The sequence below is a fragment of the Haliotis rubra genome, unplaced genomic scaffold (assembly GCF_003918875.1).
Source record: "Haliotis rubra isolate DU_JTF1 unplaced genomic scaffold, ASM391887v1 Scf895, whole genome shotgun sequence".
In the NCBI taxonomy this organism is placed as follows: Eukaryota; Metazoa; Mollusca; class Gastropoda; order Lepetellida; family Haliotidae; genus Haliotis; species Haliotis rubra.
Genome location: NW_025767629.1, coordinates 85,354 through 99,961, shown reverse-complemented (window position 1 = coordinate 99,961; position 14,608 = coordinate 85,354). Strand labels below are relative to the sequence as shown.

The window sequence follows — 14,608 nt, the reverse complement described above, 5'->3', positions numbered from 1 at the left end:
CACACTCAACTTAAACATAATTAACTTTTTTTAATGGCAGTGTTTTAAGCTTGTCAGAATATGTCTCACTGATTTTAAAAATCCAGTCGAGAGACAGACGCCATTTTGTTTGCATGTCATATAGTCGGTAGCGATCTTCCAAATAAAATAAAATGATATCTTTGCATTTAACATGGCAGTAAGATAAATACGTTGTATGCTTCTCCCTCTGCTAACACGGTCTGAAGTACGCCTCTTTGTAGCAGTGTTATCCCTCGCCTACCGGTTCGGGTAACACTGCTACAAAGAGGCGTACATCAGACCGAAGCCTCGAGAGAAGCATACAACTTATAATAACATATTAATGTTTCTTAATGGATGGTGTATCTGCACTCATTCATAAATCACCTGGTGATTTTATAACGAATTAAGAGATGATACAGAAAAAATATTATACATCAAGCAAAAAGCTGAGTTTTCGTTCAGGCAAGAATGTAACAATGTACACTGGCCCAAAAAACAAACGCATGGCTGAATTCTGATCTTCAAATTAGATTTTTTTAAAAATATGGCATGGAATGACTGTCAATTATCCAACACACGCAAACACAACCTTTGTTGATTATTCGCCAAAACACATCACCTTGAAAAAATCCCCGTATAATCTGCATGTAGAAAAATCTGAAAGCATGATGCACGTGCAAATACGGGATCTGAATTTTGATACTGATGGGTATAAAAAGCCAGCAGTCCTGTTGCGATTCATTCTCCGAAATTCTGAATATGCGACCCTCAAGATGCCACGAATAAACGAAGAAAGCAGAAACAGAGCCATTGGACACTTGGAAGCTGAAGAAAGCCAGTCATCAGTTGCCAGACATCTAAACGTGAGGCAGAGTACGATTTCCCGTCTCTGGCAGCGTTACACGCAGCACAACTCGACCAGAGATCGTCCTAGGAGTGGGAGACCAAGGGTGACAACTCCAGCGCAAGACCGCTTCATCCGGGTGTTTCATCTGCGAAATCGGACCGTCACTGCAGCGTACACCGCCGACGATGTTTCTGGGCTGCGTCGAATCGCCTAAGAGAGCATGGAATCCGACCGATGCCACCACATACAGGGCCTGTTCTGCGACACCACTATCGTCGTGCACGTCATCAATGGAGCAGGAACGTTCGGCCATGGACCCTCTTGAACTGGAGGAGGATCTGGTTCAGCGACGAGTCGCGGTTTATGCTGTATCGACATGATGGCAGGATGCGGATTTACAGACGTCGAAATGAAAGATATGCTCGACAGTGTGTTCGTGAGGTCGACAGACACGGCGGCGAAGGTGTAATGATGTGGGCAAGCATATCTGTGAATGACAGAACAGAGCTGGTGCATGTCCAAGGGAATTTGAATGCTCTGCGCTATCGTGATGAAAACCTGGTCTTCCATGTTATTCCCGTAATTGACGCTAGAAGAGAAAGTTTCCAGCATGACAACGCAAGACCGCATACAGCACGCATTACAACAGATTTCCTTTCCATCAACAAAATTACAGTTCTTCCATGGCCTTCAAATTCTCCGGATCTTAACCAATTGAACATTTGTGGGACCAATTGGATCAACGTGTACGACGCCGACAGCCGCAACCACGGACACGTCAACAGCTTGTCGATGCGTTGCAGGATGAGTGGAGAAGAATCCCACAGTCTATGCCCAGGCAGTGATTGAGGCTCGTGGTGGTCACACCAGATACTGACTTTGTGACCGTGACATCAAAAACAGAGACTCTCAATACCACTGTGAATGACTATATGTTTTTGGATACACATGTCCCAATACCTGTGTGAATTTTTATTATTATTACTTTTTGTGTAATTTAAGTTATTAAATCATCACTGATAACACTGGATTTTCACCTATGCGTTTCTTTTTAGGGCCAGTGTATATATGCATCTTTCACTAATGATAACAGAAAAGAAAACAAGCAAAACAACAATACAGCAACACTACACTACAACAAATGAACGTTACATACAAACTGTGAAAAGTTCAAGCTTACACTGGTCAATACATACATTCCCTTTGTTATATATTGTTATTGTGTGGGACTCAATATTTGACAAATATTCACATGGATAATAATGATGTTGCTATTGATGCGTACATGTGGGATAAACAGGTGTGGTTTCATATACAGCCGACACAGCAATACCTCCTTACCGGAAACATTTCTGCCTTACGAAGGAAATGAGAGGAATCATAAATTTCTAAGGGGTCATGGCATATTTTGTAAAGGAACCGAGGAAGAAAATGTATGTCTGGGTAAAACCAAAAGCAAGATTATTTTTTCAATATTTTCGGAAACAAATGGTTCTGAAACATTCCATATAATAAACTTTCAGACGTCAGCTTCTCAATAACGATTTGAAAAGACAAAATTGAGTTTTAAATTATCAGTCAGTCCAAGTGCTGACACTGACATACGTGAGGAAAATGTTCTTTTGACTTGACCTGAAACATGTCAACACAATAAACATGTAAATCCGACAACGTTTGGCAGGGTTATAAAATAGCGTCCCAGTTTTCCAAGGCACCGGAAATGGGGACACCAGAAATGGGTTTTACACATTGTAAGGAATCGAACCCGGCGTGACGAACGAACGCTTTATCCAATAGGCTACCCAACCACTCACGTATCATAAGAAACAATAATAACCTATCCTCGCTAGAACACATGTGAAAGTATACTCGTTCCCTCTTAGCTTAAGGACGACCCTAACCTTTGATGGACAATGGCCACTGACATTTGATGAACTACATGTATAAGAACGTAAAACTTATTTCCTCTAGATACACCTTAGCAAACAATTCCTCACTATATTTAAACATTCTTTGTAACCTTGCGGCGATCTCAAGCGTTCAAACTGTCTTATTTTTATAGTTTCTTCTTACAATATCTTTTTGACATCGAGGGTGTTCTGTTACTATAATATACGTTCTACATATTTTCATAAACCTTGTTCTGAATGACGCTATAGTCATTGCTCGCCTTTGCCTCGACGTCCAGCCTATCATAGTCGTTGTTGTAGATGTTGCGGCCAGTAGCCTGCTCGGATACGGATGTGTAGTAGTCTGACCGCTGTGTAGAGTTCCTGTCCACTTTGGTTGATGTGTCTTTGACTTTTACCTCGTCCTTCTGAGAGGAGTGTATCCACTGCAACCTGCGAAGTACATGGCATAAAGGAATTGGTTTCTTGTAAATACTTTGTAGAAAGAACGGTGCATATTATAAAATATGAAAAGTATCATGTCAGTGTCTATCTATTTTCACTTACCTCCCTTGTCTTACCAGGCCAACATGTAATCCGACTGCAAGAATCAACATGAAACAAATTCCAGCAACTAAGCCAATTATACCAGCTCTTGTGGGGGTGATTGCCGAATCCCTCGGTAATTCTGTAAAAGAAGAGAAGTAACATAATTTACTATATAACTGACATGTGTTGAAATGGGTTGTAACTTAGCGATCATGACGATTTCACTTATGTAACAACGTAAATACATAATGTATGTGTATACATGTACTTGTCAAAATGGTTTAAAGTCGTACCTAAGAATATTTCCCTCATATGACGACGTGCATACGTTTGTAGCCCAGACTTAAGGTGGTTTTGTAGTGCTAGCTCACTGAGATATCATGCCACAGTAATGTTTGAACAACCCACTCAGACACATTATATAGCCGACCAGACCTTTTTGTATCCATTAATGCCGAGCGCCAGGCAGGGACCAACAAGTACCATGTTATAACATTTTTCGGTATGGAGGTATCTTCGGCTCCCCGGGCGGACTTTCTAACCACACCACCACGGAGGCAGTATTTGCACTTGTACGAACTCTAGCCAACTGTATACATGTAGCGTCATACCGGTACGATGCCGTAGGTGGACATAGATACTCCTGTCAGCCTTAGTATTCAAACTCCCACCCGCCCTGTCGTTGTTTTATCTCATCAGATCTATGATCATGTTGTGTAAGTGTATCACTGGTTCTTCATGTTTGTATCACATCCAATCACATCTTTAATCATGTTGTTTAAGTGTACCACTGGCCACATGTTTGTTTACTTTGTGAAACATGTTTTCTTTGTAGTGCCTCACATATGTATATGTTACAGTCAATCTGTCAAACTGGCTTCTTCATGTTTATATCACACCCAATCACATCTTTAATCATGTTGTTTAAGTGTACCACTGGCCACATGTTTGTTTACTTTGTGAAACATGTTTTCTTTGTAGTGCCTCACATATGTATATTTTACAGTCAATCTGTCAAACCAGTCATTCGGTCAAAAGACTAACGATCAGTCATTTGGTCAAAAGACTAATATTCCCAGTCATCTGACCAAATGACTAAAATTTTCGACCAGTCATTTAAGTTAAAAGTGACTAAATCATTTAAGTTAAAAAAAGAAACACCAAAAAGATGAAGTGAACAAAGTTATGTCCAACACTTTCGACTTCTTCAGCAGGGTCAGTCTCAGGGGCCTTTGAGTCAGTATGTATTAACTACCCCTTTGTCTTTGAGTCAAAATTCGTACATATTTCTGTTATTTATATTTAAGTCAAAATCAATAATTTTGTTTGTGGTAATTAATTCATCTCAGGTATTTTACACTTTACAGTAACAAAATTGGGAAACATATTTTTATAGTAATATTTTGAAACCCAGAAACCACCCAATTTTATTCAATTTTCATGTGTCACAAGGAAACATGCCTGTCAAATATTGACACAAACAATGCAGCCTTTACCTGTTTTTTACATGACAGGGACATCCAAAAGTAAATCTTTTGCCTATTACATATCCTCCAAACATTCTGAAATATCTGACTGACAAATTTCTTTCAATTATCTTTTAGAGTAAACATAAAATACTGGCTATTATTGAAAATGTCACTACTGTTCTCGTGTTGGATTTTGTCTTTTCAGAATGACGTTACAAATTTCGTGACAGAAGTGACGCAGTTTCATGAAATTTCTGATAATAAGGGTACAATATGAATAATCAAACGTCAATAAGCTTGCATCATTTATGTTTTGTATATTCAGAATACTATGAACGTAATCAACAACATTTCAAAATAAAACAAGAAAACAAAATTTACAATTTTTGCCAACGTGAAATATGCAAACATTTTGAGAAAGACTGCTACACTTTCTTTGATTACTACAGAGTGTTTGTTTAAGAGAAACCATGTGCACCATGTGGTTACTGTGAAAATCCCTTTGTTGAGACAACATTCAGAACAAATACCTTGCATTTGATGGATTGAAACTTTTAGTCTTTTGACCAAATGACTGATTGTTTTAGTAATTAGACCAAATGACTAAGATTTTCAGTCATTTGCTCAAATGACTGGTTGGACACATTGACTGTAACATATGTATATCTATCTATCTATCTTTCCCATATATATATATATATATATATATATATATATATATATTCCCCCTCATACTCCCTACCATTCACCTGATGAAGGAGTAAGCATTCACTCCGAAACGTTTTGTTATTCAAAATAAAGAAGTTGACATCCATAAATCTGGCTCCCAATCAACCTACTTAATCCTGTATACCATCTGTGTTGTCACCTCTTCTAATGTATAAACAACTCATTTTCGTCTCATCCCTCACCTATTGTCCAAACATCTCATGTATATATATCACCCAAAATTACTTCTCATGTATCACTTGTAGAATCTATGTAGAAACGTCGCCTATACAGAATAAAGAAGTTGTATATTCATTTAAAATAGTCCTCATTCTTCATCTACCCAGCTTCTAGAATGCCAATCAAAAAAGACTACCGTTACAGTTGATGCCATCCTTTCCCATGGGGCACACTGTGTGGAATATCAAATAGCAGATAAAGATTCATCTCAACACATCAATACTACAGTTACAGTTGATGTTATAATTTCCCATGGGACACTCTGTGTGGAATGTAACATAGCAGATAAGATTCATCTCAACATATCAACACCACGTTTACAGTTCATGTCTCACAGAGTGTCCGAGGGGACATATTACCTTGTGTGCAACTCGGCAGTGTCCATCCCGCCTCACACTCAGCGTCACAGGACCCATCAGCGGGACAGGAGGTGCTGCTACAATGCCTGTCTGCACATCTCAGGGAACAATTAGTTCCATAATAGCCATCTGGACAATCTGAGGAGAAATATGAACCCTGAACTTGTTTTACGTTATCTTTCACCTCTAAGTAGATTCACCATTAATGTTTATCTACTTTAGAATATGCCACATAGAAGCTTTATTACACATGTCTTTCTGGTTTGAATCATGTCAGTTTTGCAATTTACTGCAACGATAATTATCACTTGGTGGATGTTGATGTGTTTCAATGGGTTCTACAAGATAAAGCTAATCATATAGTTTCCACATCATGCCTGTTCACCAGTAAACTGTAAACATTTTGTTGGTAATATTCACACATTGAAGTTTGGGCAAGTTACATTACAACATCAATGACCTACTACTGACAATTCCGTTCCAAAATAGTTGTGATGAAAATATCATTGGGTGGAACCTGTCAATTAAATGTTTGAAAAGTACCGTAATATCAGGTTTTGATGCATCGTTATCGTGGAGCTTTTCTCATGTTCTTAGCACATTGCTTCAGTCGTAATCCTCTCAGGAAAATTCAATGAACATTACTCGTTTCTGTATATAGATAGTAGCTGTATATCCTGTGGTTTGTGAAGTATAGAATAGGTACCATAAATTACCATAAATCTTTGAATCATATCATATGTTTCTATGAGTAAATATGTATTTATATAGTAACGCGATAGTATTGCCTAGAAGGGAAGTGCATGAAGTCAGTATATTATCAGTAAAAAAGAAACATACTTTGTAAACAGCCATCTCCAGTAAAACCACTGACGCAGCCGTCTGGACACATTCCAGTCACGTGATCACATGTGCCCGATGACGTCTTACAGTGACGGTTGCAGCAGGTCTTGCTACATCCTTCTCCGTACATTCCTGGGTCGCAGGCTGTAATTCACGGAGTGTGTTATGAAGTGTATAGTCAGCTGGTTAAGTTCAAGAAAATGAACTGTAATGTTATAATGAGGGGCACACTAGATTGCTGAATTTGGTATTTTGACACTCCATGGTGGATTTTGAGTGTAATATTTTCGGCGTCATTAATGAAGGGTCAAGCTCTTGGTAACACTATTTCTTAAAACTTTACAAATCTTCGTTCTTGTTTGAAATATATGCAACTGAATGTCTTAAAAACTGTCTTAACAGTATGGAAAACATATCAGGCCGTTGAAATGTCATTACTAAGTTCTTTAACGTCCGATACATTCTGCTACAAATGGCACATTTTTCATTCAAATTGTCAATATGGAAATCCACCTGCCACTTAATGTCAATTATTTGCACGTGCAAGTCGCTCTATCCGTGGAAAGTGGAGGACAATACACATGCATTGATGATTTTTTACTGTCGTTCACTGTTCAGGTACCTGTTTGAAATCACAGCTTAAAATGAGATGTTTTTGACACTTGCTGAAAGGAGTCTGGTCAAACTCAGCGGCAGGTTGCTGTCCGCTTTAATGTCGGTCTGTTAGTCAGATTGCTATTGGTAGACTGTGCCAGAGATTTCAAGCCAGTGGGCCCATGGAATATGCACGTCGACCAGAACGCAACAGTCCGAGATGATATGCACATTATTAAGGTGCACCTGTCTTGGACGCGCGAGGAGGGTACACACGATATTGAATCACCGAGTGCTTCATGTTTGTTATTTTCATTTTGGTGAGTTGGTCTTTTCAAATGATGTTTGCTAGTGCTGTTTGAACTGTTTGTCTCTATGTCACGATGTGTCACATTTGGCAACACATTAAACATTATGATGACACTCTTAGTTTTATTATTTCTGAGAGACTTTTCTTTACAAGTGCTATATATCATTTGACCTTATATTAATGACGCCTAATATATTACTCAGCGTCAACGAGAGCGTCAACGATCTACGGCATATTTGAACCGCGGTCAATCTACAAACATACACAGACAAGTAAACAAAAACATTTTTATTTGAGGAAACGTATGTTACCTTGACTACAGTCTGTACCATGATATCCAGTCACACATCCACCGACACACTGCCCATGTGTTACATTACAGAAGGAGTCCATTTTGCAGTAACGTGCATCACAGGACTTGTCACAGGTGGCTCCATAATACCCATATGAGCATGCTAGGAAATACAGAGAGTGAACTGGGGCTCTTTTAACGCTACTATAAACAGTTTGGTAGCAAGACAAAGTTGTTGTAGTACATTTCGATGACACCCCTTGAAGGCCAGCTTTTCTGGACGACAATTGTCTCTGTTCACCCAGGAAGAAAATGGGTACCCGGTGGAAAAAGTCATATGACTATAACATTCTAGCACCTAACAGGCAGCTTGGGTTATCCGGGATAATAATGTGCTGTGTTAGTGATTGTTAGCGCTATGAGCATACCCAGTGTGTGTAGCGCTATATAAATGGACTCATTATATTATTATTCAAGTCGTTCACGTGCCGCTGTTGATTTCTTACGTCAAGAGGTTATAGCAACTCTACCTATGCCTTAGTCTAGGCCTCAATCCAACAGAGTATGTTTGGGACTTTATGGGTCGCAGAATACGCCAAAGAGATCCCCAAATACTAAATCTTGATGTATTGGAACAATAATCGAACGCAATAGCTCAACGCCAAATTCAACGTCTGATACAGTCGGTGAGGAGGAGGGTCAGGGATGTTATCGCAGAAGTTAACCAGGTATTGATATTTTTGTTCGGGTATTAATACTTATGTAATTTCTTGAGGATTGTACTCCAGAATCTTGAAACGTCATTCAATCATAGTTATAAGCACTACAAAATGAATATTTTTGCCATTTTTGCTTCTTCGAATCAAAATATATTTACGTTCTTTTTGCGTTCATGTTTGCCTTTTAAAAATCCCTTGAGATTTAGTTTATCCAGATAGTAAGTTGAATTGGGGTTTAGCTACGTTCCTTTGCCTCAATTAATGGTAACCTTTTTGATAATTTTTCCATGTGTAGTATGAGTTTGTCTGTAAAGACTAATGTAGACTCTGTGATCAATGTAATAAAACATATAATGTTATGCAAAACTGGCAACCCTACACTTCCGAATATCTTTGTAGGATTATACATCTTTCAAGAATTATGCAAATATAATTTTGAAGGAAAATTAAGAACATAGACCGAATCAAACCAGATGTTATGAGAATCTTAACCACGCTTTTGAGAGATCACTCAACATCAGGCAATATATTTGTGCTCAATGTTATCTGTGGAAAACCAAAGGCTTAATATATTTTTATGCTACCTTCAAAGATGTTCAATTTTGACTTTGCTGAGAGAAAGAAACATTCATATACTGTTACAAATAGGCCTTCGTGGAAAACGGTTACGTTAATTGAAAATATGAATTAAATTGCTTGAGCAAGTGTGAAAGAAGAAAACTTCAGAACAGATATACATAGTGACGTCAGGCAGGGGTGTATGTTTAGCCCGTTACTGTTCTCCCCTTCGTAAACGAAATGAAAACAGAAATAGAGGCTAACGAAACGCTTGGAGAAGAAAAAGATATCCTCAGTCTCCTTTGTGTTTCCTTAGGAGCATATTTTATGACAAATGGGCTTGTGAAGTTAGTATCGCAAGAGCCTTTGGATTGTATCCAAGGATTAGGGGGGGTCTACCAGAATACGAGCTCTGGAGATATAGATGAAACTTAGGTTGCAGAAGCAATACCACTGCATCACTCGTGTTTAAATACAGGGACTTTGCACAGTATGCCTGGTTTCTGCAGCAACATAATGTATAAAACATCATTTTGAGAAACTCTAAAGCCCATGTCAACTATCAACTGTTTGAAGGACTAATAACGTTTGTAAATATGACATTAATGTATAATAGTTTGGTGATAAAATTGCAATTCATAGTGTGAATGATTACAAAAACGTTTTTGAATGATAGTTAATGGACAGGTAAAGGAGTCTGCTTTTTTCAACTTGTATGGATGGTATTGCTGAGTCATAGTATAGTATAGTATAATCTAATCTAGATTAATTTAGCCACATTCATGATTGCTAACAATCTCCTTCACAGGTCCTCCTTGACAGCATGGAGTTTTACATAGCATCATTTAACTCATCTATTTCACACTTTTCACTGATTGTATAGGGCATGATGACCATTTTTTTATACAACACCTTTACACTGATCTCCCTTGGAGATGGAGATTTTATTACGTTTATAATTACGCATGAAACACGAGGACGTGACAGTAGTACGCAGCTACTGTATTTCTGCATTCCTTAACAAGTGAAAATAGGTACTATACACTATAATATACAACGCAATGATTTGAACGGATGTGTGACATTATGCTCTGATCATCATGCAATACAATGGTTTGTGTAATCCAGACTTGATTATTCTCTGACTACCGTGTACTAGCTGGTCTGTCGTTGTTTATATACCTACCCCACACCTGTACTTCAGCGAAGTCCAAGATAGCACCACCACCATCATTATCAGTCTCTGTGTAGACGGTCAGGTAGCGCCAGGTCCCAGGACAGGTGACATTCAGGACATCAGGAATGCATGTACCGTCGGCGCGTCCTCTAACTGTGTGACATAGATCTCCTTCTTTGGGGTCCGATGAATTTGTCATAGAGATGTAGAGTTTGAGGCCATTACGTCGAGGCGTATCTGAAGAATATGTATATATAAAAGATTATTCCAGATATTTCTTGCCAAAACTCCTTTACCTGCACAAGATCTTTCTCCGTTCAACGGCTCCTCAGGTGTACAATGAAAACTAAGTGTAGTCGTAGGCGACGCATAACAATAGTATCTATATCGTCATCATGCGTATGTTGTAACAGTTAGTGACAATAGCGGGAGACGTAAACGTAGTCATAGGTGTCAGAAAGGTTACGTTTGTGACGCCATCATGCTTTTGATGTCATAGTTAGAAACAATAGAGGTGGACGTATATGCAGTATGGTTTCAATGCACAAATACATACTGAGCTACATTGTAAAGGTTAGCAAATTTATGCTTTTGAATTATGCTTGGGTTTAACAAGCCTTAAGAACATTTGTTCTTTTTTCATCCGTAATTGTTTATCGTTGCTAAACAATTGATAAAACGGAAAGATAGTAAACTGGCCATTTATGCTTTCATCAATGTGTTTGCTTACATCGCACATTAGGATCGCGATTTTATTGTACAGTGACTTGATCCTTTATCTTGCTATCCAGTTTCTCCAAGATAATGTTCACCACATCCTGCACATATTAAAACAGATATAACATTTTTGCAGTTCGTGTTGGTTTTGATAGTAAATATACAGTATAGTTTGTCTTCACAAAATGTAAATGCAGTCTTCAGTTTTGATTCAACACGTTCCACATCGAAGTGTGTGACAGTGTTTGCATCTTGTAAATATTTAGATGGACAAAAGATTTGTTTTAGATTTTTAGACTGCCTGGTGGCTCCCGTGAAGAGCCAGTTCCTCGTGTTGGGTGCTTGATAAAGCTTAGAGCTCTTCAAACTCCCGTTGTGGACCCGGTGGCATAGTGGTCCACGGCACCTCAATGCTGGTCCTATGACCGAATTGGGCAACTTGTTTGCCGTGGGTTGCGCCCCTGTGTCGGTGGAGGACGGGAGTCTGGTGGTTGAGGCTCTGGGAGCCTGGAACCGTGTTCCTTTTGCCAAACACACCACTTTGGCCCTTACTTCACCTAGACGGGTGGTAGAACTGGCCCGGTTCTATCAATCGGCTGGTCACGTCAGGCCCTGTGTATGGATAACATTCTAATGCAATTATTGTAACGAATGTTTGTATTTCAAATTATATTATATACACGTTTGCCTAGAGTCCTGTGAGTCCAGGCGTGGCTCATGGGCCAATCTGGTGATGTCGGCCTCTAAATTTTATATGTCTCGAAGTTCTTGTTAAGAGCTGAACCAGCCTGACATTATATTTGGTAGACAAATATAGCTATTTATGTCGTATTTACTGGATTAGTATATCACCCCTGTATCCCTGATGTTTGCATGCTGGATATCCGATGCAATTAAACACTGTACTTGTTTACACTCGGTGGCGGGTGGGGAGCAGGGGTGACGAACCTTTTACTTACATCATGAATCTAAGAAAATCTGGTTCCGATACGAATGATAAAAAAGGCGTCTGGAGACTGAAGATGTTTCACCTCCAAAACAGCAAGACAATTGGGCACGATTTGTAGTCATCGAGGCTACAAATGGTGAACCCCTCAAACTGAATCCATTTTTGATTTCAAAGACCATCCAATCTATTTATGGAGAGGTCAAGACGTTTCATGTCCTCGAGGCGGTCAGCTCCTTGTTGAGTGCGCAAGAAGACAACAGTTAATTAACCTTTTACAACAACATCAATTTGCAAATGTCAGTGTTCCTGTCACAGCACATAAAACGCTCAACTCTAGTAGAGGAATTGTGCGAGACAGAGCCTGTTGCTTGGCGGACATGTCAGTGTACGAAATAGTTGAAGAACTTTAAGATCAAAATGTCACTCTGTAAAGCCCTTCACTGTCAAGAAGCAAGATGGTAGTACTGTTCCAAGCAACACATACCTGTTTACTTTTTCAATGAGTACTGTGCCCACATCAATAAAAGCCGGTTATTTCAATATCGGAGTGGAGGTGTACATCCCCTTTCCACTCCGGTGATATACATGTCAGAAGTTTGGACATGGTTCCAAATCCTGCCGTAATGCTCATCGTTGTCATCATACAGCGACGATCATCTAGATTCTGATTGCTGTAAAGATCCGAAATGTGTAAACTGTGGTGGCGACTACGTTTATTCTTCAAACGCTTGTCCTGAGCGGCAAATCCAATAAATAATTTTGAAGTTCAAATACGAAAATTATGTCTCTTTCCTTGAGGCCAAGAAACAAGTCTCACATCAGTTGAACTCTAAACCTTCTCCGACTGTTAGCTATTCAGCGTCTGTATGAGAAAACCTCAGTCAGTGTCAGTTTCCTGCCGAACCCAACTGATTTGACTTGGGTGGAATCAAAACAACCACATTCTGTGCAAACTGCTTCTGTCAGCCTGTCCACTATGACATCTGTTTCTCAGACTGTAAGTCAATCGCAACAATTAACTGTAGATGTTGACCAAAATGCTGAAATGTCAAAAACTAACCGAAAACGCCTTAACCGGAAACAATCATCTAAACCTCTCTCTCCTTTTGAGAGGCAGGAAACCGTAGAGGTTCATAACTCATTTGAACGCCTGGAGATGGAAGTGTCCCAGTCTTCAGAAAACAAAACAAGGAGTTCTTGATCACTTTCACGTGAAAGATCCCCCCATAGAACCTCCATGAGCCGATATCCGAATCTAATACATTGGAATTGCAGAGGACTTAGTAACAATTTTAATGAAGTACGATTACTAACACAAGACTTCAAACCATCAGCATTCAGTTTACAGGAAACATATTTGAAACAAAATGATCAGTTCGAATTACGCCAATACCATCCTTATCATTTTTTCACAGCCAGGTGACAGAACCACTGGTGGATCTTCCATTTTGGTGAGACAGGACATTATCCATAGCCCTGTTCCTCTTAAAACCAGTCTGCAGGCCGTTGCTGTTAGTCTCACTTTGCATATAACTATTACTCTCTGTTACTTAAAGAATTCTGGAAGGGACATTGTCGAGTTGTCGCATTGTTGCATTGTCGCCCTCTCAAATACAAGCAAAATTAAACAAAACGCGACACGCGACATCGCGACGACGCGACATTTCGCCCATTTGTCGCATTGTCGCGATGTCGCGTGTCGCGTTCTGAATAATATATTTTTTCATTCCTCCAAAGGGCGACACGCGACATAGCGACAATTTTCAAGGTCAAAATATGTCGCGTTGTCGCGCGTCGCCCTATGTAAGATGTGTAAAAACAGCCTAAAAATTCACTAAAACGCGACACGCGACAATGCAACATTTTGATGAAATGTCGCGTTGTCGCATTGTCGCGTGTCGCGCTTTGTTAAAATATTGAGTATAGTATGTATTATAACATATGACTGACGCGACAACGCGACATATTATATGTCGCGTTGTCGCGTGTCGCGTTTTCGCCCTTTTCGATTACCGGTGCGCATGTGTAGAAAGTCAATTAGTCTACGCATGCGCAGACAATGTTATACTCTATTTCAGACTTCACTGGTCTTTTGTTACCTCCAATGGTTTTTACAATGAATTGCTCGTAATGGCAATGGGGGCTTCTTTTCTTGAACTTAATGGAAATCTTCCACTGTTGCTTTATTATATTATATATTGTAACTGTGTTTAGCCAATCAAGTGTTTTTTAGCAGCAAGACAATTCATTAGCGATTTTCTTAGTCACACTAGATAATTATGATCATAAGTTCGAATCCCAGCACCATACACATTCATCACTTTGAACATTTCACCTATATCAAGCTCACAGGTTGTGAAAAAACTCAAATATTGTTAAAATTCA

At 39.2% G+C, this 14,608-nt stretch overlaps 1 protein-coding gene across 4 annotated transcripts in view; it reads right to left on the bottom strand.

The window, feature by feature from the left end:
- Positions 1-14,608, bottom strand: part of LOC124263694 (receptor-type tyrosine-protein phosphatase alpha-like) — a 310,238-nt gene that overhangs the window by 252,820 nt on the left and 42,810 nt on the right. For 3 of the 4 annotated variants that reach the window (XM_046698357.1, XM_046698356.1, XM_046698358.1), the window contains 4 exons: positions 10,567-10,794; positions 8,123-8,266; positions 6,905-7,051; positions 6,065-6,202 (listed from right to left, as the gene is read on the bottom strand). In XM_046698357.1, the coding sequence (XP_046554313.1) occupies positions 6,065-6,202; positions 6,905-7,051; positions 8,123-8,266; positions 10,567-10,794 (657 nt within the window). The remainder of the gene's footprint in view (positions 1-6,064; positions 6,203-6,904; positions 7,052-8,122; positions 8,267-10,566; positions 10,795-14,608) is intronic. The other variant, XM_046698359.1, reaches the window with a different exon arrangement.